Here is a 25,628-nt window from a genome sequence, read left to right as displayed (position 1 = left end):
TAGGTCAATGAGCATTTGTTTGAACATGACAGAAAAGGAAAATTATAAATGCTGGAGGGGATATAGGTACACTAATACACTTTTGGTAGAGTTGTAAGCTGATCCAACTATTCCAATGAACAATTTGGAACTATATCCCAAGATTATAAAACTGTGCTAAAAAAGTCTTTGACTCAGCAATACCACCACTAAGTCTGTATCAAAGCAAAGGGGAAAGGACCTATTTATAAAAAAAATATTCATAGCAGCATTTTTTGTGTCAAAGATTGGAAATTGAGGGGGTGATACCCATCAATTGGGGTAGCAGGGTGGTTCAGTGGATGGAGTGCAGGCATGGAGCCAACAAGACTCAACTAGGTTCTTTTTTATGGTTGGAAGATCGAATCTCTACTTTATTTAGTAGGTTATAAAGAGTCTGATTCTGGGATATTTAGAGGAGGAAGAAAGGTGGCAGAACAGTTGTCTCTGGAAGCAGCCAAGCCATTGCTGTTCAGAACAGATGCTAGGGATGGGGGTGGGGACAGGGAGCAGGGAATAGGATAATGTTAACAGGCCTCTTGCTCTGGCCGGAACTAACACCCCTCCCCCAAAGCTGGCTAAGATGGTCCTTCCTTTTAACCCTGTTCAAAGCTCAGAATAACCTGGAGAAGCCAGAGGACAGATGGAGGGGACTGTGCTCTGCGTACTGCTTCTTCAAGGGCTTCTGGGTATGAAGGCTGTAGTAACAGTATAGACTCTGATACAGAACTAGAGAAAGAGACTGAAAGATGAACAGATGAAGAGAGAGGCAGAACCATAAACAGAGGCAGAGCCAGAAGGAAGAAATTGAGAGAGACAGAGACAAAAATCAAGAGAGACAGAAAGGGAGACAAAGACATACACTTAGAGATAAACCAGAAACAAAAATTAAAGAGTTCCAGAGTCAGAGAAATACAGAGGAAAACAAAACAAACACAAGATATAGAATGAAACAGTTGTAGGGAAGTGGCCCAGGGTCTCTCCTCAGAAGACCTCCCTCTCCTGTCTTCCAGGCCTTGGATGGGGAGAGAGTGAAGAACTTCGACTTTATCATCATCTCTTCAGTAACTATGATGCTGGCATGAGGCCAGTGAGGTGGCCAGAAGAGAAAGTCTCTGTTAATTTAAAAGTCACCTTGACCAATCTTATCTCACTGGTAAGACACAGCTTCCCTTTTCCTGCCTGCCATTCTAAAATCCTTCCCCATCTAACCCCCAAACCCTTTAAGTTTGCTCATAGTCCATCTCTTTTCTCATTAATCTCCTCCCTCTTTACCATTCTTCATATCAATCTCCCAAGAACGAGAAACAGGAGACTCTCACAACCAGTGTCTGGATTGGAATTGTGAGTAGGGGTTTGATGGGGGAGAGGGGCCCAGAGCTGGAGTAGACAATGAATGGTCTTGGTGGTCCCCATCTCACATCTCTAAGGGAAAACTCTCATCTCATTTATTGATATGTGGGTGAGGGTGGAGTGGGGCTGCAGGGCAGAGAAAGCTTTTGCCCCAGCCTTTTTCTCCAACTCTTTCAGGACTGGAATGATTATCGACTCAACTACAGCAGTAAGGACTTTGGGGGAATCACAACCCTGAGAGTTCCGGCTGACCTTGTGTGGCTCCCTGACATTGGGCTGGAGAACAAGTTAGAAAAAGACACCTGAAAGCCTGACGGGGGTGGAAACTGAGGGGATCTGAGGCTTGTGGGTCTGAATATCTGGAGTTCTTAGCTGTCACTGAAAAGCACAGGGGTCAGGGCATGGAGGCACCTCCAGTCCATCTCCAGGCAGCACAGAAGATATTCTCCTCTGAACTAGCATATATATCACAGCAACAAACTCCATATATCCTCAAGGCTGGGACCTGGACACTTGAGATTCTCAAGGGTTGGGGCACCTGGGGACAGTTAGATACCTGGGGAGGGGTCGGATGCCCAGAAGGAGTCAGGGACTGGAACATCATGAGAATATTTGGGGGGAGCCTGAACACCCTGATCCCTTGTGGCGGGGATGGTGGTTATGGAAGGAGCCCTGTAAGGGGGTCAGGGTTTGGGGCGATGTGCGTCAGTCAGATGCTTGGGTCCTTTTGTACTGACAGCATAGATGGAGTATTCGAAGTGGCCTACGAGGCTAACGTGCTGGTAGGCGAGGGTGGCTTTGTGAGCTGGCTCCCCCCAGCCATCTACCGAAGCACCTGCGCAGTGGAGGTCACCTATTTCCCCTTTGACTGGCAGAACTGCTCGCTCATTTTTCGGTAGGACTCTTGGTGGGGGTGAGCCCTGGGAGGGGTGGGACTTAGATAAGGGGAGGGGACCGGTTCAAGCTCCAGCCTTCTCTTCTCAGGTCTCAGACGTACAGCTCGGCAGAGGTGGTTTTCGTCTTCTCAGAGGAGTCTGGTCAGATTGTAAACAAAATCCAGATTGATGAGGAGGCCTATACAGGTAATAGTCCATGTTCCCGGCTTTCTAGGGGCAGTTGGGAGGAAATGCTGCAATGGAAGGGTTTCCTTTAAGGGAGAAAGAGATGTTATTCAAATCGCTCAACCAATAGGCATTTATGGAAGCTGGAAATGCAAATACAAAGAATGAAAATCCCTGTTTGCAAGGAGTTTATATTCTAACAGTGGGGTCAAGTATGTTGATCAGGAATTTTTTTTAAAAAGACACATACCTGAAAACCTTTACTTTGTCTTAGAATCTATATTACTGGCTCCAAGACAGAAATGTGAAAAGGGCTAGGCAATAGGGGTTAAATGACTTGCCCAAGGTCACACAGGGAGTGTCTAAAGGCAGTTTTGTACCCAGGACCTCCCATTTCTAGGTCTGGCTCTCTATCTTCTGAGCTACCTAGCTGCCCACCTCTAGAAATACTCTTTGTGAGTATGTATATCTAAGTTCAGAATCTAAAAATAAGTACAGAGCCTGGAGATGGAATGTTTTCTGTGAGGAAGGGGAGAGAGAGAATAAGCATTTAATAAGCACCTAACATGTGCCAGGCACTGGTGCTAAGCACATGACAATTTGATCCTTAAAGCAACCCTGCAAGGTAGGTTCTGTTATTAGCTTTCCTTTTACAGTCAAGGAAACTGAGGCAGACAGCTGTTAAGTGACTTGTTCTGAGTCACTCAATGTCTGAGGCTATATTTGAACCCAGGTCTTCCTGACTCCAAGTGCAACACTTTATCTACTTTGCCACCAGTGTTTATAGCAGGGTAGCAATTAGCCCTTTTGGGGCCAAATCGTGGATTATGTAAAAGGGAATAACCTGTAATAAACCTGGAAAAAATATGCTAGAACCAGATACGTTTTGTTTGTATTTTTTTCTTGAGGAAAGAGGAAACACTGAAGCTTCTTTGAGTATTGTAGTGCCAAGGTCACTTTGGCAGCTGTATGTTGAAATGGATTGGAGGAAAGCCTTCAATGGGAAGGTTATTTCAGGTTACTATTACTAAGGTGCTGGGGGTCTGAACAGTGGTGGCTTTGTGAGTGCATAAGAGATATATTCTTGAGATCTTGTAGAGGTAGCATTACTGAGACTTAGAAAGTGACTGGAAATGTGAAAATGAAGAATGAAGAATGATGCCAAGATAGTGATCTTAAGTGGACAGGACCTTCAACATTAATAAAGGTAGTTTTTGAGACGAAGATGAATTCTGCTTTGAACATAGGAGTTTAGATTTAGCTCTGGAATGTCCCTTGAAGGTAATCAAACTCAATCCCCATATTTTACAGAGAAGGAAACTGAGGTCCTGAGGGTGACTTGCTCAAGGTCACACAGGTGGCAGTGCCAGGATTTGAATTTATCTTCTCCGACTCCAAATCTAGTGCTTTCTTCTTTACCACCTTGCCTATGGGATTTCCTATAGAAGATATCTTCCAGGTAGACTGGAGTTCAGAAATTTAAAAAAAAAAAAAAAAGGGCTAGATCTTAGAGTTATCTGCTTGAAGATTATATTAAACCCAGAGATAAGTCACTGAAATGAGGTACAGAAAGAAGATAGGAGTGGGTCATGGCCAATTATCCACCAAAGAAGTCTGAGAAGTAGTTATATTGGTAGGAGAAGAAACAAGAAAGTGATGCCATGAGAGTTTCTGGAAGAAGAGGGTGATGGAAAATGTCAAATTCTCTAGATTCTAGAGACTAGAATAAGAAAGGTAAAGATGAGGAAAGGCCATTTGATTTGGCAGTTAAGAGATCATAATTTGGAAAAGAACAATTTCATTTGATGGTGAGTGTTGGAAGAAAGGCTGCAAAGATGCAAAAAAAGGGAAAGAAAATAATATCAATTAAATATTTAAAATATAGAAGAGAGGAGGAAGTTTAAAAGGAGACAGACAAGCAGGACAATACAGGTTCTAGTGTTAACCTTAATATACATTTTTTAAAACTGTATAATAGAAATTCACAGTTTTACAATGGCAGTGGAAACTATTTGTACTTTTTTTTTGGGTTCATGTTTGCTGATGTTAAGATCATTGTAAAAGAGAAAATTAAAAAATAAAAAGAATTATATTCAATGAGACAACTTTTTCTGGGAATTTGTGAAAGGGAAGGGATATTCAAATTTTTGGAGCTTGAGGGAGTATTAGGGTCACTGCAGGAGAAGTTTGGAATAGTTGGAATATCGGGTACAAGTAGAGATCAAGAAGAAAAGTCACGCGCCCCCCCCCCCATCAGAGAATGGAGTAAAAGAGGAAAGAACAGAGAAGGAAGAGTCAAGAAGTTTTGTGAGGTAGAGATAAAGGAGCTCATGGGGAATGATTATCTTTCTTTTCTCAGTAGAGTATGCTGCTCTGCCCAAGGGAGATGGAAGGGGGGGAGCTGAATTCGAGACTTGAGAAGGTTTAGGGACACTAAAATAAATCAACATACATTAATGGCCTGCTCAGTACAGGATTTCTTCCCATAACAAAGAGGTATTACTATAATTTGCCTGTATTTTTACTAACTCATAGTTTTAAAAGGCTCTGTTAACACAGTTTTATATCAGTTTTAGATTTACAAAATACCTTCTCCCTCAACTACCCTGGAAAATGCTGTGTAATACCATCATAATTCCCCATTTTACAGAAGAGTAAGCTGAAATTCAGAGCAATTAATCTGTTTAGACTCAGGCAGGACCCTTCTCTGGTGAAATTGAACTAAGTAGCTAGGATAGTGGTTTGCCCAGGGATCCCTCAGGTAGGCCAGCAAATGGTGGAACAAATTGAAACTTGTCTTCTGACTCTTAAGTGCTCTTCTAGTACCCTAGGCTTTCTCTTTTGGTTATTGTCATTAACAACTGTGTGAGGCAAACAAGGTATTATAATTTTCTCATTACTAGTGAGTGAGTGACAGAACAAGATTTTCAAACTCTGGGCTCCTGATTCTCAGATTAGTGTTCCCCCAACTGTTGCAGGCCTACTTCTTTTGTACATGTTTTATCCTTTAATACTTCCCCCAAACACTGGTCTCTTTTATCCCTCTACCCCCAAACAAAGCTTCTAGCTGAGGGGCACCATCTGGGTTTCAGTCTGTCTGGATCTCCACGACGGTTAGCCTCGGTATATGCTAAGGCATATATGTGATCTAGGTGGCCACAGACGTTCAGCAAACAAGGGATGGCTCATTCATCTCTCTAATCCACAGAGAATGGCGAGTGGGCTATCGATTTCTGTTCTGGGCAAATCTGGTACCACGAAGACCGCTCCGTGGATGCCCCTGGGAACATGGAAATCGTCTATACACTTATTATCCGAAGGAAGCCCCTTTTCTACATCATCAATATCATTGTGCCCTGTGTTCTCATCTCAAGCCTCGTACTGCTAGTCTACTTCCTGCCGGCTCAGGGTAACGGGGCCAAGGGGAGGTAGAGGTAGCTCCATTTACAAGGCTGCTCACAAATTCTTTCCCATTGCTGGAGACGGCCCTAGCAATCCTTTGGTTTAGGGGGCTGGGATGAGGCGGGGGTGGTCGGGGGGGTGGGTTGGGGTGGTTAAAGCAGAACCAGAATTCACAGGGCAACCTCCCCTTCAGCGGGCGGGCAGAAGTGCACAGTCTCCATCTCGGTCCTCCTGGCCCAGACTGTTTTCCTGTTCCTCGTGGCGACGAAAATCCCCGAGACTTCTTTGAGCGTCCCCCTTTTGGGGAGGTAAATGAGACAAGAGACTGGATCTGAGCTTAGAGAAAAGAGGCCAGGCGGAAGGGCCAGAGACCAGCGGAAAGGGGGAGGGGAGGCGGGAAATGAAAAGATGAGCCCCGAGGAAAGCTGGACTAAGGTGAACAGCTGTCTTGGGTTGGGAGAGGAGGAAAGAGGGTGAAGTCAGAGGGTGGGAAAGGCCGAGCCCAGTGAAGAGGAGCTAGCAGTGAGAGAAAAGTTTGGAGGATGCTTTTCCTCACTGCTTTATTTTCGTCAGTGGTGTGTCTACAGTAGTCCAGATAGCTTTCACCACCTCTATTTCATCTCGAGCCCTCCGGAGGGTTCCTGCTAAAGGAGTGGCTAACTGAGTATTTCCGGCCGGAATCCCCCTCCCCCCATTTCAGTCATGCCTCCACCTCACTCTCAAAGTTGTTTCTTCTCCCCGGCATCATCTCCTCCCCCACGTCCCCACTCCCCGCAGTTGAAACCTAACTCACGCGTTTCTCGCCGCCCTGGCCAAAGGGCCAAGGCCATAGTGGCGAAGCCTTCATTCCAGGGCTTTAGGCATCCCCGTGGCGTCCGGGCAAACAGAACCACGCCCCATTGAGGAGGAGCTGCGCACTAGTTTTGGCCAAGGCTCCCACCTCCTTCACGCCCTGCCCTGCAGCCAACGCCACGCGGGACAGCGCGCGCCCAGGGTTCCCCAAGCTCTGGTCATGGCCTGGGCCACTGCTGCCACAGAGGCGCCGAATCTCCAGCTGTAGCCATAGGGCTGAGATCTGAGAATAAGGGCAGGATTCAGAGTATATTCCCGGGACCTCCTCCACACAGCCCCAAGATCAAGTCTTCTTCCGGACAAAACAACTCCTTTTCCTCCCCACCCCTCACCTGCATCAAAGTAGTTCCAAAGCTCAAAGCACTTCCCACAGCCTCTCTCAGGACCAGCCCCAGGGAGGCTTCTGGAGCGGTTGGGAAGCTATGTGCCTTTGGCTTCACTCCTTCCCGCTCTGGCAGCTCCCCTGCCTCCCTGTTCTGGTCTCCAGGTCCCGGAGCCTTCAGCTTCTCTAGCCCGATCTCCAAATATTCATGGGCTGCAGACAGGGCCAACTCCAGAGAGGATATAAGTGGGGGCTGGAGGGCCACCTGGTGTTGAGATGAGAGGAGCAATCACCCAGAGTATCTTTAGGGGAAGGAGGTTAGAAAGTCATCAGAGGGTTAATTTCAGAACTGAGTGCCAGTCGCATAGCATAAAATCATTCCACCGATAAATCCTAAAACAGAATATTAGAGATGGAAGGAATCTTGGACGTCATCGAATCCAAACCTCTCAATTAACTCGGGGGTTTACTGCGATAGGGCTGTGGCATATAGTTAGAAATTCACTAACAGGCCGAGGAGAGGAACTTGGGGACAAGGGAAGAAACAAGGTAATGGAGCCGGCCACAGAAAGACCAAGGGAGGACAAAGGGGCCAAAGAAAGGCTTCTTCTGGGCTGGGCTCCTTGAGGGGCAGCTCACCTCCGTGGAGCTGTGGTAGTGATAGACCCATAGCAGAGTGTCGAGGGAACCTGAGGACCCTTTCATAGGTGAGGCTGTTCCTTTGTGAGGGGATGTAAGGGGAATTCAGCGATTCTCACGTGGTAGAAGCTGCTAGGAGGGAATGGGCCCGCCAGGTCCTTAAGGAATACGTGGGTAGAAATTCCCAACTTCTGAACTATCACTTAGTAGCCTGTCTCGAAACACTGCATTGTGAGGGAAGAAAGGGCACTCGACGGTGATAGTAACGTAGACCTGCCCTGCCTGGCAAGTGGCTCGCGGAAACGCTGTTTCAAGTTTTTGGCATCGAGGTGGGAGGAGAGGGGTTCTAATTTAGTTAGTTGCAAACTAATGTATTTGGGGGGGCATGATTGTGACGTCAGCCATCCTTCTCCCCCTCTCCTTGCCTTGGGTTGGAGACAAAGCTGCCCACAGTATCTCCACCCCTTACTCTTATCTCAGATATCTCATTTTCGTCATGGTGGTAGCCGCACTGATTGTCATGAATTGCGTCATCGTGCTCAACGTATCCTTAAGGACGCCAAACACTCACGTTATGTCCCCTCGGTTACGTTACGTAAGCCTTTGGGGGTGACAGGGGGCGGTGTTTATAGAGGGGCGGGTTAGGGGTAAAAAAATGGGCTGGAGCTAAGGAATTCCGCGGATCCCCTTCCCCCCCCCCCACAGGTTTTCTTAGAGCTGTTGCCAGGGCTTTTGGGTTCCATGCCATCTCCACCGGCGCCGGGAGCTGGTTCTTCCCAACGTAGGGCTTCCTCCCTGAGAATTTTGCTCCGTGCGGAGGAACTGATCCTGAGGAAGCCCCGGAGTGAGCTGCTGTTTGAGGGGCAGAGACATCGGCATGGGCCAGGGCCAGGTGACGGGGTCATTAGAGGTCGAGGGATGCGGGAGAGGTGCGAGTTTGGAGAGGTGCGAGTTTGGAGGGGTCCGAATGGCTCCTTCTCCCTCTCTCAGCTGCTTCCACTGCCGCACTGTGTCAGAGTCTGGGAACTGCTGCATCAGAGATTCGTTGCTGTGTAGACGCGGTGAACTTCTTGGCAGAAAGCATGCGGGAACAGGAAGACTCTGGAGAGGTAGGGAAGAGTTAGGTCCAAGGCAATATTTATTAAGCCTCTGCTCTGAGACAGGTACTGGGCTAAGCACTGAGGTGTTACAAAAAGGGCAAAAGCCTGTCTCTGTCACAGTCGTTGAGGGAGATGTCAGAAATTCAATTAACTGTGTACAAACAATACATGGAATGAACTGGAAATACTAAGGGAAGGTACTAGAATGAAAAGGGTTGGCAACACTGGAAAGATGTCCAGGCCCAGAGATGGGAGGTCCTGGGTTCAAATGTGGCCTCAGACACTTGCTAGCTGTGTGACTCTAGGTAAGTCACTTAACTGCCATTGCCTAGCCCTTACCACTCCTAAGACAGAAAGTAAGGGTTTAAAAAAAAAAAATGAGGGCTGGCAAAAGCTTCCTGCAGATGTAACTAGCTTAAAGGAAGCCATAAATGAGGACAAAGATTCAGATGTGGGGGACAGTAAGAAAAATTGTACCCCTGACTCCCCCCACCCCTATGATATGTGTCTAGTGAGAGGACCAGCAGAGGCAGTGGACCTGTGTTTGCTTTAAGCTTTTCTGAGTTACCTTGCTGAGTCTGTGTGTTCGGGGAGACCAGACTCAGTGCCTGTTACCCCTTTCTTCAGGAAGTTTCCAGCTGGGTCCTCGTGGGAAAGGCCTTGGACAACGTCTGCTTTTGGGCAGCCTTGGTGCTCTTTGGCTTTGGCACAGGCATCATCTTCCTTGGAGGTTACCTGAACCGAGTACCCGATCTGCCCTTTCCCCCTTGTATGTAGACTGTCCTTTGGACCAGGACACCTGTAATCCAGGAGTCCACTCCATCTTGACTCTTCTTGGCTAGTCCCATCCTGAGAGCAAATCTTCAGTGACCAGTCACTAAGGCCCAAGTGGAAAGGAGAACTCCCCATTTCCCTTCCCAGGCATCTCCCCCTTTTAACACTATAATAATAGTAACAGCTAGTACTTATGTAGTGTTTTAATGTTTGCCAAGCACTTTACATGTCAGCTTATTTGATCCTCATGACAACCTTATGAAAGAGGGATTTATCTCCATTTTAAAGATGAAACAGAGGCACAGAGAGGTTAAGGGACTTGTCCAGGGTCACCCAGGTTGCACATGTCTGAGACAGGATTTGAACTCAGGTCTTCCTGATTCCACATCCCACACTATCCATTGTACCACCAAACTTGACCTGAATCCCAAGCCTAGCCTCCCAGTTCCCTCCTCCCCCACCAAAAAAACAGACCATCTTATTGACCCAGATAACCCTCTAAAAAACCATTATGTGTGCAATACTGGTTTTGGTCTTCCTTTGCCAGAAATACAGTGGACCTGACCTGGTTCCATCCTCCCTCATAGCCTCAAATTATGTTCTTCCCCATCCCCCAATAAAGCTTGCTTCTGCTAGTTGTCCTCTTGAACTGTGTTGTCTTGTGGTGTTTTACCTCCCAGCCCTGGGTGTCTTGGAAGCCACCTAGGGGAACTTAGATTGCAAGAGTGGAACCCCTCAAGCTCTTTCCCCCTGGTAACATGAGTGGCACATAAAGGGAGAATGCTGCCCTTCTTCAGAATCTGGAACCTCACAAACTACACTGACACTTGGTTACCTTTTGTTACATTGAATCTATTCCGTCTTAGAACCCAAAATGTCAATCCTAGAAAGGATTTTATTCATGAGAGGATATGACTTGCTTAGTGTCACAGATCATCTTCATCACAGACCTAGAACCTAAGTTCCAACTCCCAGTGTGGGTAGGGCTTTTTCCATTCCAGTAAACTGCCTCTGGCAGGAATTAGGCAACCAGAGTGCAGCTTAGCTCTGTTTATAAGCAACATAATTCAGGAAACTGTCCTCTGTATTCTACTTGGACTTGGGATTTATATTTCTTGGCATTCTCCATGTTCCTAAAGGGAGGGGAATCTTTACTCAGTTTGAGTCACAGACAGGGAGTGGCACACTGAGATCAAAGGGCTTCTGAGACAGGGAGCCTGTGGCTCCTAAGGGATGAAAACTGGAACTGCAGCCTCCAAAGAAGATAGCTGTGAGACAGGAACTCTGCCCTTTCTCTACCTAGCTATGAGGCCATGAGGGAGTCTGGTAGGTCTGAGAGTTGGTCAGCAGAGGTGAGAAGTAGTAGAGAAAGCAGAGTAATCAGAGCCTCCTAGGAGAAAATAGAGAAGTACAGGGGAGGATCCCCACCCCTCTTCCATTTCGTTTCCACGAATGGTGGAAGCCCCTTCCTCTTTTCAACTCTGATATATCCCTATCCCATATACATATTCCTGGGTTCTTGAGTCATTCATCTTGGGATCTACTCTGACCACCTGTTCTTTATGACTGATTTAATCGTTGAGCATATATATCTTTGTATTTGTAATTCTTGTGGTGGAAAAAAAAAAAGCAAGGGGTACAGAAGTTGGTTGAATTCTGTCTTTATTAACAAATGAGGTTTCCAAGGCCACTACATTGAGATTGGGGGCAGGGAATTGGGTGAAGGGGGCTACTTGCTGCTCACACTATATACAAATGCAAGCAAGGTGGGGATGGTGGGTAGATGAGAGCAGTAGCCAGCCCCATGGCCCCCCCATCAAGGAAGAGCATCGGAGGAGAGGAAAAGAGGGATAAGATTAGAAAGGGAGGGGATCTTTTGGCTGGCAGCCCCCCTCCCCATTCCCTGGAGGTGGGAGGGGGGGCATGATTAAAGTGCTTTCAGAGAGTGATGAGGAAATGGTCCCCATGGACCATCCCCCCCCTTCCCCTGGAGTGACTGGTGACCCCCCCCCCCTTTGGGTCTCTATGCCACCCCCCAGGGTCTGGTACATTCATTGGGGAAGTCAATTCCCCTGGCGTGCAAAAAAAGGGGCCCTGGGACTCTGCCCTAGACAGCAGCAGCAGAACGAAGGGAGGCATCCCCAAGCACTTTCCTCTTTGGTGGGGGAGTTAGAGAGAGGGAGAAAGGGGCTGGTTCCCAAATAATTTCTGGTGGGAGGGAACTGTACCTCTACCCAGAAGTGGGGGTTGGGAGGGTGGGCAGGCACAGTTTTTTTAGAGAGAACATCTTAAGAGAGCAGGAAAGGGGGAGGTCACGTGATCACAAAAGCTTCAGGGGTCATAGGTCATGTTCCCAGCAGACTCCAGTGAATCAAACTAATAAAAGCAAAAGCCCAGGGAGGGTAGAGGGAGAGACCTGGGAAGCCTGGCTTTTTTGTTGTTGTTGTGGGGAGCCAAAGGGGATTATGTCCAAAGTGGATATATATACCCCACTACCCTGATTCAGCCTAGGGCCCCCATCACCAGTTCATGATGCAGTTACGGTTCAGAGTCATGAAGTAAACTTGGCTGCTGCCTCCAGAGCGAACTGAGGCAAAGAACACCTGCAGGTTGGGGAAATAGAGGAAATGGATGGATTGAGGACGGTGGTGGTTATATGTGCTGCTGAAATGTAGGAAGAACTGGGCTCCCAGTGAGATCTTGAAAGGGTCTCTTCTGCCTTGCAGTGTGGGAGCAAAAGAGGTGGATCCTCTGGGTTTACAAAAGGGAGCCTGAGGAGGGTGAGGCTAAAGCTCTCTCGTGGTAGTTGGTAGGCTGCCAGAACTGAACTTATCTTCACGAAATCACTGAAGAAGTGACCCACCTTTGGAACTCCAGTTTCCTAACCTTTAGCTGTTTTCCCTAGAAGCACTTCCCATAGGTCTGGTGGGATGTTATTCTATCATGTGGGGATAAGAGGGTAGCCAGTGGTATCTGTGGGTACCCGAAAGGTCTAAGAGATTCTCACCTTGTCATTCCTCTCACATAGGAATTTGAGTCTCTGTGCTCGCTTGTGCATGAAGACCCCATCCAAGTGCCCTGTTTCCACGGATCGGATCTCGATGGCCTTCTCACCCCAGCCCATGATTTGGTTGGAGCAGATGTACGCTTTCCAGGGAGAAAAGAGGAAGTCAAAGAAATCTGAGTGGCCTGATCCCATTTTACATACAAACCCTTCTATTCTAGGGCCCCTATCCTTATTTCCCTGAGATATTTCAGGAATAGAAACTTCTAAGAAAAAGGTCATATAGGGAGAGAGAAAGAAGGATTGGGAGCTGGAGACTGGGACAAGCTCTGAGAAAGGCTTGGGATGGGGGTCTAAGAAGGCTTCTCACCTACAGAAGTAGGCATTTCTCCCCACTGCAGCACCACATCCTTGATGATCCGGCCATAGGTGTTAACATATACACCCTCATCCTCATAGCAAAGAAGCATCTCCATGCCTTCAGCATTTGGAAGGAAGATGATGGCATGGGGGGTTATCTGGCTCTGGATCTATAGAGGATTGAGAAGTAATTAAATCCAAATCCTAAATCTGCTTCCTCCCCAGCCCCTATACTTTTAAAGATTCATGAGCTCACATGTACAGGGATGTAGATATCATAGCTGTTCCCTGAGTCCACATCAACAGCATGGAAGCCAGCGCTAGAGCCATAGATGACCTTGAGCCGCTGCCCCTCCTCCACCGTCAGGTCAACCAGCAGTGGCCGGTGAGGGAGGTCAGCAAAGGACTGAAGGGGACAGGGCAGTTCAGGGCAAGGAGTGGATATGGGATGGGAAGGGGGCTGGGGCTGGGAAGATGTGGAAGATGAAATGGGCCTGGGGCTAAGAGGCAAGAGGGATGGGGGTGGACAATTGAGAACAAGATTGAGGTGCTGGAGATGGGAAATGTGGGGAGTAGAAGGGGACAGTAAAAGCCCTGTAAAAGAAAAATTGGGGAGGGAGTGGGAGATTCAAAGTGAGAATATGGGACTTGGAGGAGCAGAAGGGAAGTGGCTGGTAGTGTTACCTTGAAAGCCATGAATTTATGGTAGGGCTTGGGGGCCCAAGCATACACCTCCACTGAGTTCTTCAGGGCAATTACCAGGAACTTAATGCGCTCGTATTTCACTGAGGAAAATTATATGAGAAAGGAATAGCCATGTGGATACACACCTTCCTAGCTCTCCTTCAAATGATTCCCCAGTGTTCCTGCATCAAACCCTCCCAGATCTTGAGCTTAGAGTGAAATGCTCATCACATGGTAGGTAGTGTTAACCCCCTATATTTCACCCCTACAATAGGATAGTGCTTACTTCCTGTGTATCCTCCCCTTATCTTCCCACTGATGAAATGGCAACATCTACCCTCTGCTGTCCCTTATAATGCCCAGTGAAATTTCCCTCTTACCAACTCGGTAGTGCCCACAGCCCTCCATGTCCCCCACAGTGGTCCATCCCTGTTTCTTCTCCACCTCTGGGTCATTGTGTAGGATCTTGTTCCGGAGCCAGGACAGGTAGTAAACACGAAGCTTATTTCTTTTCCCTGGTAGTGGCATGTGAAATATGCCTTTTTTAGGAGCTCAACTCCTTCAAGCCCTGCCCCAATCTGTGCCAATGTTACCAGAATTGATGAATTAATTCTACTTCCTTCTGTTCCTCTCTTCTGTCCCAACTCCACCATCCTCCACCCGCTACCCCTCTGCCAATATTGGGATTTAATGAGTGAGTTTAATTCTTTCTTTAGCTCAAATCCACAGTCCTGAAGATATCCATCACTTCTAGTCCTTTCTCCCAGATGTCTCTCCACTCTACCCCCATCAATACCTGAGATGGTGATGAGCAGGTTAAGTCCTTCCAGAACATCCATTTGCTGGAAACGTCTCCTCCCAATGAGCCCATACACTTTTCCCTGCCCACTTCGATCCAGCAACATCAACCCATTTTCTGTGCCTACCAGCAGGTTCACACCTGAAGCACAAAGTCCCATATAACCCAGTGAGGGGGCAATAGGACCTTTGTTCCCCTCCGCTCCTAACTTGGGACCAATACCCCAGGAATCACTTTTCCCACTTTTGGCCAATCTAATTAATGAGGCAAAGACATCATTATTTGGATTCATTTCTCTGCTCCATTAATAAATGAAACCATCCCCCTTCCTACCAGGAACACAAAGATTTCCCCAGTCTGGGTCTAGCATCTTCCCTTTTCTTAGTTATACTTACCCCAGAGGGCAGCACAAAGGATCTCCGAGTTAAATCGTTTCTTATACTTTCGAATTTCAGGGGTGTCACTGTGGGGCCGAGTGTTAGTGGGGTTCACATTGACCACAGAGCCTTTTCGAACCTCATACTGCAACTGTTCCAGCCGCCCACCCTCTCTACCTACCAAAGCTGCAGGGAAAGAAGAGGTTGGTAAGGACCATAAGACCCCAAATAGAACCATAGATTTAAATAGACCTATAAGGAACCTTGGAATTTAGTAACTTACAACCCTCTTACTTTTTATTTTTTAGTTACATGTAGAAATGATTTTTTACAATTGTTTTCTAACATTGTGATTCAGATTCTCTCCTTTCCTTCCTTCCACACCACTCCTCAGATGGTAAATGTTCTGTTTAGGTTATATTATTGCAACTTCATGCAAGTACATATTTCCATATTCCCCATGCTGTGACAGAAGATACATATCACACATACAATAAAAAATTCATGAAGGAAATAAAGTGAAAGACGGCATGCTTTTATTTTCAATCAGATCCAAAAGTTCCTTCTTTGGCTTTGGATAGCATTTTTTAATCATGAGTCCCTTGGGGTTAACTTGGGACTTTGTTTTGTGTATCCTTTACAGTTGATTATATCATATAATTCTGTTACTGTATATACTGTACAAACCTCTAAATTTACCTATGAGGAAAAAAAAGAAGGAAAACTGCTTCTCCTACTGTACCATACTGCACTCCTAAAGATCTGTTCTGGACCCAAGCATATTTATCCCAGATTACATCAGCCTTTTCTTGACACTGACAAAAATGCTTTCATATAAAAAGAATGATTAGGGTAAGAAAAAGTCCTTTCTGTCCTTCAATGGTCTTCCCATTTCCTAGAATAATGTCTACAATGACTTCCCAATGTCTCAAGATAATTTTTTCCCAGGGCAGTCAGGTGGCAGAGTGGTTATAACACTGAGTCTGGAGTCAGGAAGACATCTTCCTGACTTCAAATCTAGTCTTAAGACACTTATTAGCTGTGTGACCCTGGGAAAGCCCCTTAACTCAGTTTCCCCTAGTTTCCTCATCTGTAAAATGAGCTGAAGAGGGAAATGGCAAACCAGTATCTTTGAGAAGAAAATCTTGAATGGGGTCATGAAGAATCAGACACGACTGAAAAATGACTGATAAGTTTCTCCCCAGGGATGATGATGTTCTTACTATTCTCACCTGTAATGGGGATAGTATCCCCACTGCCTCCTGGCTGGTAAATCCCCAGATCCACAAACATAGTGAAGGAGCTCTTGCCTGGGGCCTTCACCAGACCACGAGATTGATACTATGGAGACAGGATGATATGGGCCATAGTTGGAGAAACAGGAATCTCATTTCTACAGACTTCTGTTCAGGATCTCTACCCTCAACATTCCATAACCCTTGCCAAATGTCCCCTCTCTCCAGATTTGGATTTCCCAGATTTTCTCTCCCATTCCAGACTTCTCTCAACCCTTTCTATGGTCTTTGTTCCAAAACAGTTTTTCCACTCCTTGGTCCCTCCACAATCCCCCTTCCCTATTCCACATACATCACTGCTTCCATCTTTAGCTGGAGAGCCCTGGCTTTTGCCACTCTCAGTGGGTGAATGGCTGGGCTGAACCACATCAGGCAGGTTAGTGTAACCGTTGCTGTCAGTATGTAGCAGTCCTTGCTCCTCTTCAGGAGTCTGCAGGAAGGAGAAGGATCAGTACCAGCTTAGCCAGGAAGTGAACTGGGTAAGCACTGGGTAGGAGGAGAACTCACCCTCTGGACCACCATGGTACCTACACCATAGGGGGTCTGGGCCCCAGACAACTCCTCGACATCATGGACAACCATGGTGCTCACACTATCTGTGTCTCCATCACTGTTGGAGGAAAGAAGTGAAGTCAAGGGTGTCCATGTTAGTCCCATCCACCACCTCACAAGTTCTTTTTGAAAGAAGCATTTTTACATTTAAAATCCCAGCATCACTCATACCACAAATACTGAGGGACAATGAATGCAGGCTATAAATATCGCTTCCATAATTATTATTATTATGTATTCCATAAATATGGCTCTGTCAAAAACTCCTAAATCTGCCTCTACCTCTGACTACTCTGCAGGGCTCATATAAACAAGTGTGTGCTCAGGATCTCCTCTTGGAGGCAGAAGCACTAATAATTTCATGTAAGTTTCATACTGAATTTCTCATCCTTTCATATGCCCCCTTTTTAAAAAATTTTTGATGGTCCTTGTCATCTAAATTCCTAACCTCAGTGTTATCTTTATTTTTTTATTTTTTTTATTTAATTAAGAATATTTTTCCATGGTTACATGATTCATGTTCTCTTCCCCCCCCTCCTCCCCAGAGCCAACAAGCAATTTCTCAGTGTTATCTTTAACAATTTCCTCTCCCTTGTTCCACATAATCAGTTTATAAATTCTATTGATTTGATCTTTGAAATATTTTCCACACAAAAATTGAATAAAATTATACTGACCAAGCTTGGTCCCAAAGGAGAGATAAAAGAATATACCTCTCTCTTCTCTTTGCTGAGGCAGGGAGCTATAGGTATGGAACATTACGTATAATACTGGATTTGGCTTATATATTGGTTATTTTTGCTGAACTGTTTTTAAGTATTTAAAATTTTTTGTTTTAAGGCATGATATCCTAGGAGGGAGAGGGAAACACTGGAAAATGTAGTTGATGTAAAAACAAAAGCGGTCAACAACAATTTTTTACTCTCTCTCACACCTATCTTCTTCTTTCCACTCCCATTTTAACTCTTTGTTCAGACCACACCTAGCCTATATCATTGCCTGTTCATTGTTGTTTCCATCTCTAGCTCTGTCTTTTACAATCTATTCTTCCTGAGCTATCTTCCTAACATACTTCTCCAATCACAACACATTTCTGTTCAAAATCCTCTCCCACTGCCTCATTAATAAGTATGTCCTAGCTTTTAAGTCCTGTATATAATCTGGATCTCTCTTTTAGCCTTATATCATGTTGCTCCTGAGAGTCTTAAATTCTACTATCTTCATGGCTTAGTCCCTGCAGTCTTCCCTACTTGGAAAAGATTCCTTTCTGTCTCTCCTCTATCTCTGGAAATAAGTTCTCACTCTTCCTGTCTTTCAGATGAGCCCTCTCTCTTTGTCAAAGTTAATCCTTTTTCAAGTGTCTTCTATTCCAGCCCCTCTAGTCTTCTCCAAAAAAACAAACACTCCTCCATCTTTTTCTCTATTGTTTCTCTCTACTGGTACCCTTCTTACTGCCTCAAAGAAGCCCAAGTCTCCTCAATCCTTAAAAACCTTTACTAGATCTTACCAGCCCTTCAAGCTATCACCTATGTCTCTCCTTTCTTTCTCAGCCAAACTTCCAGAAAAAGCTGTCTATATTTGGTGTCTCTGCTTACTTGTCTCTCAGTGATTCTCAACCTAGCTTTCAGCTTCAGTACTCAATAGAAATTGTGGTCTCCAAAGATACTCCCTCAAAATTGCCAAATCTGAGACTTTTCTCAACTTTTGTCATTTGATAATGTTACCCACTAAAGATATTGATATTTTTTCCTTAATGAGTTTTTGTAACAAAACTCTACTTGCCTGCCCACTCTTTTTCAGCCTCCTTCTCAAGGCTCTGTCAGTCCTATGTCCTCTTCATTTTTACATTCTCTGTCACAATAAAGTCATCAGCTCCCATGGTTTAATCCAAGTCTCTACCATGAGTTTCAGTCTTACATTACCAATTGCCTAGTGGAAATTTCAACCTGGAGGGCCCAGAAACATCTTAAACTCAACATACCACAGAAGGAATTCGATTCTTCCTGAAACCCTCCCACTTCCTCCTTTCCATAGATAGTACCACCATCTTTCCAGTCTCTTGTGTTCATAACCTTAGCCATATCCTGGATATTTTCTCTCTGACTCTGTCTCTCACTCCACACATATCCAAAGAATTGCCTTATCTTGCTGTTTCTATATTCAAAACATCTCTTTTATCTTCTTCCTCTTTATTCACTGAACTTACTTCTAAACTAGATTACAGCAGCCTCTTCTTTGGCCTTCCATCCTCAAGCCTCTCACCATTCCAGTCCATCTTACACACTACTGCCAAAGCAGTTTTCCTTAAGCACAGCCCTACATGACCTGGCCCCAACCTATCTTTCCAGCTTCCCTGGACATTATTCCCTCTTCAGTGACCTTCTCCCTTAACACACTTCATCTCCCATTTCTGTGCCTTTGCACTGGTAGACTCCACCCCTGGGATGCACTCCCTCCTTACCTCTACCCTATAGAGCCCCTTTCTTTGTTTAAGCTCAAGCTCAAGATCCAATTTCAATGCTTCTCTATGAACCCTTCCTATCCCAGGTTTTTTTTTTTTTAACAGCATTTTGAACTATTCCTCACCCAGTTTAAGTCATAGTTATTTGTGGTCCATGTCTTCCTCATCCCCATAATTCTATGGTAAGCTCCCTGACACCAATGGCCTGTGTCCTATCTATTTTTCTAAAGCACTGCACCAAGCAGGCACTAATAAATGCCTGTCCAATGCAGATAAGGCCAGTTTCCACCTTCAAGGAGTCTACAGTCTAGCAAGAGAAAGATGCTCACAAGTAATTCCATTTCAGGATGAGGACCACATGAGAAGACTTATGTGCTAAAATCATTCAAAAAGAGTAACTGATTTTGGAGGCAGTGTTCATTACACCTATAAAATGGGGAAAATCATCCCTTTTCTATTTGTGTCCCTTGTACTTTTGTTCTTCCTTTAACCTAGCCACTTGATGAGGTTTCCTTCCCATTCCTTCCATGATTTTTTCTGATTTTATACAGTTGCCCTCCCTAAAGATAATACTCCCGTACTGAATTCCAGGGGTGTCCCTGCTTTCCTCAGAGTGGTCTCCATCTCCTTCCTCCTCTTCATCATCATCACTGCTCTCCACCTCCTCACTAGATGATGAATAGTCCATGGCTTTCTTAGGAGGTCTGGGGGCCTCATCCGCCATCCGCTCCTTTAGTAACACAAAATCCTGAATTGGAAAGAAGAGAATTTGAGGTTGGGCAGCGAGTGCTGGTCTCCAAGATTAGAAAGGTACTAAAGGTAGGAAACAATGGGATCCCACATGTCTGTCCATAACATATCTCTTGCACTAACCTCGCCAATTGCTCGCTTATAGCTCTGAGGGGAGCCACCGGGAAAGAAAGGCAGCCAGAAGAAATAGGAGAGAGATTAAAAGATGTTAGTAATGTAGGAAAAACCCTCTGATTTCCATTCCCAGTTCTGCTCCTCCAATTTTAATCCTAAAAGTTCATGTCCCTGCCCCAAGAGTTACTAGCTCCCAAGAGAGTTGGCAGATCTCATGTTGAACCCTCAAGCGCTAGGGCAGGGGAGGCTGCATCAGCCAATCTGCCGATGAGATTACTCACTGCAGGCCTGCCAGGCCTAGAGCGATGGTCATCAGGTCTCACTTTGTTCCCTGGGGACAAGATGGGAGAGTTGTCCAGCTTGGAGGATGCTAGAGATGAGAGTGGGGAGGAAGGAAAGAGTGACGGTGGGAACAGTGATTACTTGTTCCACAACTCCTTGTTGGCTCTTAGTCATCTCAACATGCTCTGGCTGAAATAGGCTCCCTGCTTACTAGAGTCCTTCCCAGCTACACTGAGGATAACATGGGACCTCATTCCCATAGTTGTCTGTGTCTATATCTGCCTCAGCCTAGAAAATTACTTCGGGTAGGGCCCAGGTCTTTGCTACATGGTGTCTAGCACATAAAACCTTGATGGCAATGGAGAAGATGGCCATTATTTTTAATCCCCTTGACTGTCATTTCAATAGCTGTGCTTTACTCCCACAATGACCTCAACCCCTTCTTTCCTCTCCATCAACTCTTTTTAGTTTGTCGGTCTCACCTCCTACTCGGTTTCGCTCGAGTGAGCCAGCCTGTGGTAGATGTCCATGAGACTGGAGGAGGCTGTCTCCACGTTCCCAGCCTGGCTCACTCTTTCGAAGGTCTGGATTGCTGTGGCAGATGAGGGGTCAGGAGAGGACAGAGTGAGTCAATCTTTGCTTACCTTAGTTTATGGAATTATCATAGCTTAGGGAACCAGCACCATAGCAGGGGTGATCATTACCAGGTAGGGAGGGGTAAGGGGGTGACAACTCCATTACCTACTGGTGCTGGGTGGGCTGGGGGGTTGAGTGGGGGGCCCTGGAGGCCTGGGGGTCACCCGCTCTGCCTGAGTTTGAAGGTAGATTTGCCAGGCAGAGTTGCTGCGAGGTCTGTGAAGGGAGCACAGGGGTGGCTGGGGGTGGGAGGGGAGGCTGAGATGGTCAGGCTAGGGTTCCTCCACCCCCAGGTGGGGGATAGTAGTTCTTCTATATCACATCCCTTAGACCAGTGATGGGCAAACTTTTTAAAAATCGGGCCAAAGGAAAGGAAATGCTCATCTGTCAGTCTGTTTCTAAGGCAACTCTTTCAAAGTTTCATTGTTTTGTATCCTAGTCATTGTATTTGTCAGATTAGGAATAATGTCACATGGCTGGAGAGAACATTTCGTGGGGCCACATCTGGCCCAAGGGCCGTAGTTTGCCCATCACTGCCCTAGCCCATTCTAGCATGGCCATTACCTAGCACAGACAGCTTGTACTGGTCGTGAACCTCCAGCTCCGCTGGTGTTAAGGGCAATGGCAATGGATGAGGTCCTCTGGGGCACCTGAAGAATGGCAAGAAATACCAAAGGAGGGGGTGGAGGATGAGTAGAATGAATCACTGTGCATATCCTTCCTTAGGATCTCTCTTTCATCTTCCATTTTTCTTCTCTTTTTCCTTTCCTGTACTCTCTTTCCTAATCACTTCTTAGCTTCCTCACCCATCTCTTCTTGTCATTCCTTTATTCTCTTTCCTAAGAAAAAGTGCTATGCTTACCTTAGGAGGGGCCTCACTGTCCGCTTGATTCCAAGGGGGAGGGGTTGGTGTGGGGGCAGGACCCTCAGAAGTGGGGTCTGAATTTTGTCGGATGATGGCTCCACGAGAGGCAGGAGTAGCAGTGGGTGGGGGGACAGTGGGGTCAGGATCATGAGCAGCAGGGAAGGCAGCCAGGTTTCTCGTTGGCTGATCTTGTAGGGATTGAGAACGGGGCACAGGTGCTGCATATGGCTTCAGTGGGACCCGGTGTGCAACAAGGCTCTGCAGGAAAAGGGGGATGGGGGATATATCTTTGTGATTTATCTCTACTCTGACCAGCCAAGAAGGGAAGGAGCTCTAGTTTCTATCTGGAATATCTTTCTCTTTTTTTGAATTATTCTTCTGATGGTTTTGTGTAAATGGAATTAGACTATGAATGGGTTTGAGCTAATTCCATTTACACAGCTTTTTGTATTATAGTGAAAAAAAATGATAAGGGCAGAAAAATATATGTACATGGAAATGTCTGTATATGTGTAGGTAGATCTAAATATGTCTTCTTATGAACTTACCTCTGTGTGTGTGTGTGTGTGTGTGTGTGTGTGTGTGTGTGTGTGTGTGTGTGTGTGTGTGTGTGTAAGTAAAGGCTTACCTTATGTGGTCCTTCCTGGGGCTCCACAGGCCTTTGCATGGGTGGAGTTGGGGAAAGGGGCCCGGGGGCTTGTGGAGGACTGGGATCTAGTCCTGTGCTGTTTGGCTTAGACTTGGCTAAGGGTGAGTTCTGTTGTTTATTCATTCTTGTCCTCTCTTCTACCTGTAAGGACATGGGGAGGGGCAGGTGTCAAAATAAAATCCCTCCATTTCTACTTTCAAACCCTTTTGTTTTATAATTACAGAACCCTGGCCCTCTTCTCCTCATCCCTTCCCCATTCCCACTGTTGTCCCTTTTCATTAGACTCCAGAGCTAAGTAGGAGTTTAGGAGAGTACCTCTCGGGCCCAGGCTGGCTTGTCAACAGGATTAACACCCCGGCTATAGTGGTACAGGGGTTTTTTGTCTCCTGTTGCCGGTGGCTGTTGCTGCTTCTGGAGCTGCTGCTGCTGCAGGGACTTGAGGTAGGCATGTTCCTGCTGCAGCTGTCTCTGAAGTCTCTCTGACTGTCGCTGTTCCTCTAGCTGCTTTCGCTTGTATTCCTGGTACAATGATGGGGGAAGAAAAAAGGAGATTCAGCACTAAAGAAGTAGTGAATTGGAGATGCCCTTATGAGGCTGAAGAAAACACAGGTTTCTCTTCTTTCCAAATGCTTAGAGAGGTTGTTCACCCTATGGTCTCACTGGAACCTTTCCCTGTCCCCATTTCCTACTCTAAGCAAAGAAGGCCTGAAGTCCACCCCATCCCCTTCCCAAAAGGAAATTAGGTAGTGGATGAAGGACCCCATTACCAGCAGTAGGGCCTGTTCCTGGAGCAGCTGTTGCTGAAGGATCTCAAGCTGTCGCTGCTCTTCTTCCAATTTATGTCGGATATACTCCTGGGGGGTGGGGTGGGGATGGAGGGGGGGCAGGGAAATGAGCAGGGGAGAGAAGAGAGGGGGACAAGAGGACAAGAGGTGGAGGGACAAGATAGGAGAAAAAGAATACAGAGGAGAGAGGATATGTGTATGGAGGGTGGAGGGAAATAGGATAGTAAAGTAGGGCAATGTGATGGGGACGGCAAGGAAATAGGAAGAGGGGAGAAGAAGAAAGTAAACAGGTAGAAGGGGTCAGAATGGATGGGCCAGGAAGAGGTAGGTAATTTGGGAAAAAGAAACAGAGACAGACAGGGAAAGATGAGGGAGTCAGGGTTAAGGGAGTGGGGGGTGTGGGGAGAGAACACAGAGAGAGAGAGAGAAAGAGATAGTGAAGCTAGAAAAAAGACAGAAGAACCTGGGGGGAGAGGGGGAGGGGAGGAAACAGGGGAGGTCTGGGGAGCAGGGGAAGTGGACAGCAGAAGCCAGAGAGTGGGGATATGCATAGGTGTGTATGTAGAGAGACAGTACCTGTTCTCGTTCTGCCTGACGACGTTCTTCCTCCCTTCGAAGGGCATGCATGTCCTCCAGTCGTTGCTGTTCCTTCTTCTCCTGTAGCTTTCTCTGTTCCCGACCTCGACGTTGTTGCTTTTGGGGGTGGGAGAGGAAGAAAAGAGAAGAGATCAGCTAAGATTATATGAGTCTAGATACTTCCTATATTAACTTAGCTAAGCCAAATAAGAGCCCTAATTCTGCTTTCTCAAGGAACCCTCCAAGAGAACTGAAGGCTAATTCTGAATATCAGTGGGGGCCAGATTTAAGACTCACTGTTCCAGAATTAATCAAAACACTGAGTGATCTCAGAGAGCTAAGATAGAGGGGTATGCAAACAGTTACTTTCATTTCTTTGTGGTTTATTGTGGACCATATGGAATAGGCTACAAAGGATATTATCTCCTGGCTGCAAGAAGTTACCAGGCACTATGATCAGGGAAATCATTCTTAGAAAAAATTCTTTAAAAATACCAGGCACAAAAAGATGGGAGAATCACAGTAAAGCTTCATTAATCAGGTCCAGATGAATTCAGAATTTCTACTATCTAAGGTTCAATTATATATTTTTTTTATCTCTAGAAAGAAAAAAGTTTGCTAAGAAAGTTAATAGTGTTATAGCCTATGGACTTCAGAGAACAATCTATTTTCAAAGGGTGGTATAAACAGATAAGAAAATCAAGGATCTAAGCCACTTCTGCTACTTATCATGGGTGTAATCTAGAAGAATCACTTAACTTTTTTGGTCTAAGTTTCCATATTCATAAAATGAGGCAATTTAATTAAGATGATCACTAAAGGTTTCTTTCAGCCAGATTTCATTAACTCAAGACTTGCCTTCTTCCAGTTAGTCTGATTTGGTATGTGAGTTAATATTTGTAAAAATGCAAGCTAACACATCAGGAAAACAGAAGCATTTAGACAGGACTTAATTTAAGCAACAATCCCTCCAGAGATCCAGATTCGATTCCCTGCCATGACACTACTTGGGTGACCACAGTCAAATCACTTAATGTCTTTGTGCCTGCAAAAAGGGATGCCAGGCCCTATATCATCGCCCCCTTCCTCACCCCCGTGTTGGAAAAAAGTCCTGTCATGTGCTATGAAAGTGTAACTGTTACTCTGACACCAAAGCTAGCCTGCTTTTATTTACTGCCAAGACATTCCCAGAACAGCCTCCAAGATTTTTCAGTGGTCCTATTCTTGTTGATGCTCTTCCACAGAGCCTCTTCAAAAGCTCTGCCCCATATTCAGGAGACCTCCCTCTAGATCTTATAGCTCCTCAGTACAGAATTCTGGTTATCTCTTCCCTCACTCTCATCATATGACCTATATAACTGGCCTAACTCCTTTTGCAAACAGACATTTTCATTTTCTTTTTTAAAACTCTTATTTTCTGTCTTAGTATCAATTCTAAGAGGAATAGTAAGGGCTAGGCAATGGGAGTTAAAGTGACTGGCCCAGGGCTACATAGCTAGGAAGGGTCTGAGGCATTTTATTGATTGTGCTACCTAGGTGTCCCCAGACACTTTTCTTAGTGATAACTTTTATGACATGGAATTATTACTAACATTAATGGTGATGATGATGATGATAAAAATACTATTAAGTATTTGCTTATAGATTACTAATCACTTGATACACAACTGACTAGGATGGTAAGGAAAGAACAAAGGGACATCAAGATCCTGAAATGAAAGAAAAATATGGAATGATGACCATCGATCAAGAAATAGAATATGCATGATAAAAAGAAGCCAATTTCTTAAACTGTGTCTTATTTTGAAATGAGATGCAACTATGAGGCCTATAAGATTCAGATTGCAGGACATGCAGCATTGAGGTTAATGGAGTCAGGGAGGAAAGTAGGTACCCGCCAAAGTAGAAAACAGTAGAA

General features: G+C 45.7%; 3 protein-coding genes across 4 annotated transcripts in view; 1 reads left to right on the top strand and 2 right to left on the bottom strand.

The window, feature by feature from the left end:
- The first annotated feature begins 661 nt into the window (after positions 1 to 661).
- CHRNE (cholinergic receptor nicotinic epsilon subunit) lies at positions 662 to 9,798 on the top strand. The gene is made up of 12 exons (XM_044673082.1): positions 662 to 707; positions 1,032 to 1,174; positions 1,318 to 1,362; positions 1,549 to 1,658; positions 2,111 to 2,266; positions 2,356 to 2,453; positions 5,641 to 5,841; positions 6,028 to 6,142; positions 8,128 to 8,242; positions 8,353 to 8,539; positions 8,638 to 8,756; positions 9,375 to 9,798. Exons 1-12 carry the CDS (start codon positions 662 to 664, stop codon positions 9,522 to 9,524), a joined length of 1,485 nt encoding a protein of 494 aa, XP_044529017.1. The 3' UTR covers positions 9,525 to 9,798.
- C4H17orf107 (chromosome 4 C17orf107 homolog) lies at positions 6,390 to 7,713 on the bottom strand. 2 transcript variants are annotated; one of them, XM_044673083.1, is made up of 4 exons: positions 7,648 to 7,713; positions 7,019 to 7,273; positions 6,628 to 6,909; positions 6,390 to 6,475 (listed from the first exon to the last, which is right to left on the bottom strand). In XM_044673083.1, exons 1-3 carry the CDS (start codon positions 7,711 to 7,713, stop codon positions 6,691 to 6,693), a joined length of 540 nt encoding a protein of 179 aa, XP_044529018.1. In that variant the 3' UTR covers positions 6,390 to 6,475; positions 6,628 to 6,690. The 2 variants fall into 2 exon arrangements, with proteins under 2 accessions (XP_044529018.1, XP_044529020.1); XM_044673085.1 differs by having other exon boundaries at positions 6,433 to 6,478.
- A 1,368-nt stretch (positions 9,799 to 11,166) lies between the features above and the next one.
- The window catches only part of MINK1 (misshapen like kinase 1), a 54,881-nt gene continuing 40,419 nt past the window's right edge, over positions 11,167 to 25,628 (bottom strand). The window contains exons 13-32 of the mRNA XM_044673165.1: positions 23,711 to 23,827; positions 22,665 to 22,868; positions 22,329 to 22,490; positions 21,698 to 21,958; positions 21,400 to 21,485; positions 20,682 to 20,791; positions 20,199 to 20,287; positions 19,927 to 19,950; positions 19,625 to 19,801; positions 16,548 to 16,652; positions 16,333 to 16,470; positions 15,978 to 16,086; positions 14,764 to 14,931; positions 14,366 to 14,509; positions 13,950 to 14,084; positions 13,570 to 13,670; positions 13,142 to 13,291; positions 12,896 to 13,055; positions 12,529 to 12,668; positions 11,167 to 12,124 (exon numbers count right to left, since the gene is read on the bottom strand). Coding sequence (XP_044529100.1) covers positions 12,041 to 12,124; positions 12,529 to 12,668; positions 12,896 to 13,055; positions 13,142 to 13,291; positions 13,570 to 13,670; positions 13,950 to 14,084; positions 14,366 to 14,509; positions 14,764 to 14,931; positions 15,978 to 16,086; positions 16,333 to 16,470; positions 16,548 to 16,652; positions 19,625 to 19,801; positions 19,927 to 19,950; positions 20,199 to 20,287; positions 20,682 to 20,791; positions 21,400 to 21,485; positions 21,698 to 21,958; positions 22,329 to 22,490; positions 22,665 to 22,868; positions 23,711 to 23,827 — 2,664 coding nt within the window. The 3' untranslated portion in view covers positions 11,167 to 12,040. The remainder of the gene's footprint in view (positions 12,125 to 12,528; positions 12,669 to 12,895; positions 13,056 to 13,141; positions 13,292 to 13,569; positions 13,671 to 13,949; positions 14,085 to 14,365; positions 14,510 to 14,763; positions 14,932 to 15,977; positions 16,087 to 16,332; positions 16,471 to 16,547; positions 16,653 to 19,624; positions 19,802 to 19,926; positions 19,951 to 20,198; positions 20,288 to 20,681; positions 20,792 to 21,399; positions 21,486 to 21,697; positions 21,959 to 22,328; positions 22,491 to 22,664; positions 22,869 to 23,710; positions 23,828 to 25,628) is intronic.

Source organism: Gracilinanus agilis, chromosome 4 (assembly GCF_016433145.1).
Source record: "Gracilinanus agilis isolate LMUSP501 chromosome 4, AgileGrace, whole genome shotgun sequence".
Classification (NCBI taxonomy): domain Eukaryota; kingdom Metazoa; phylum Chordata; class Mammalia; order Didelphimorphia; family Didelphidae; genus Gracilinanus; species Gracilinanus agilis.
Note: the sequence above shows the minus strand (reverse complement) of the source record. Positions and strands in the feature narration are given on the sequence as shown.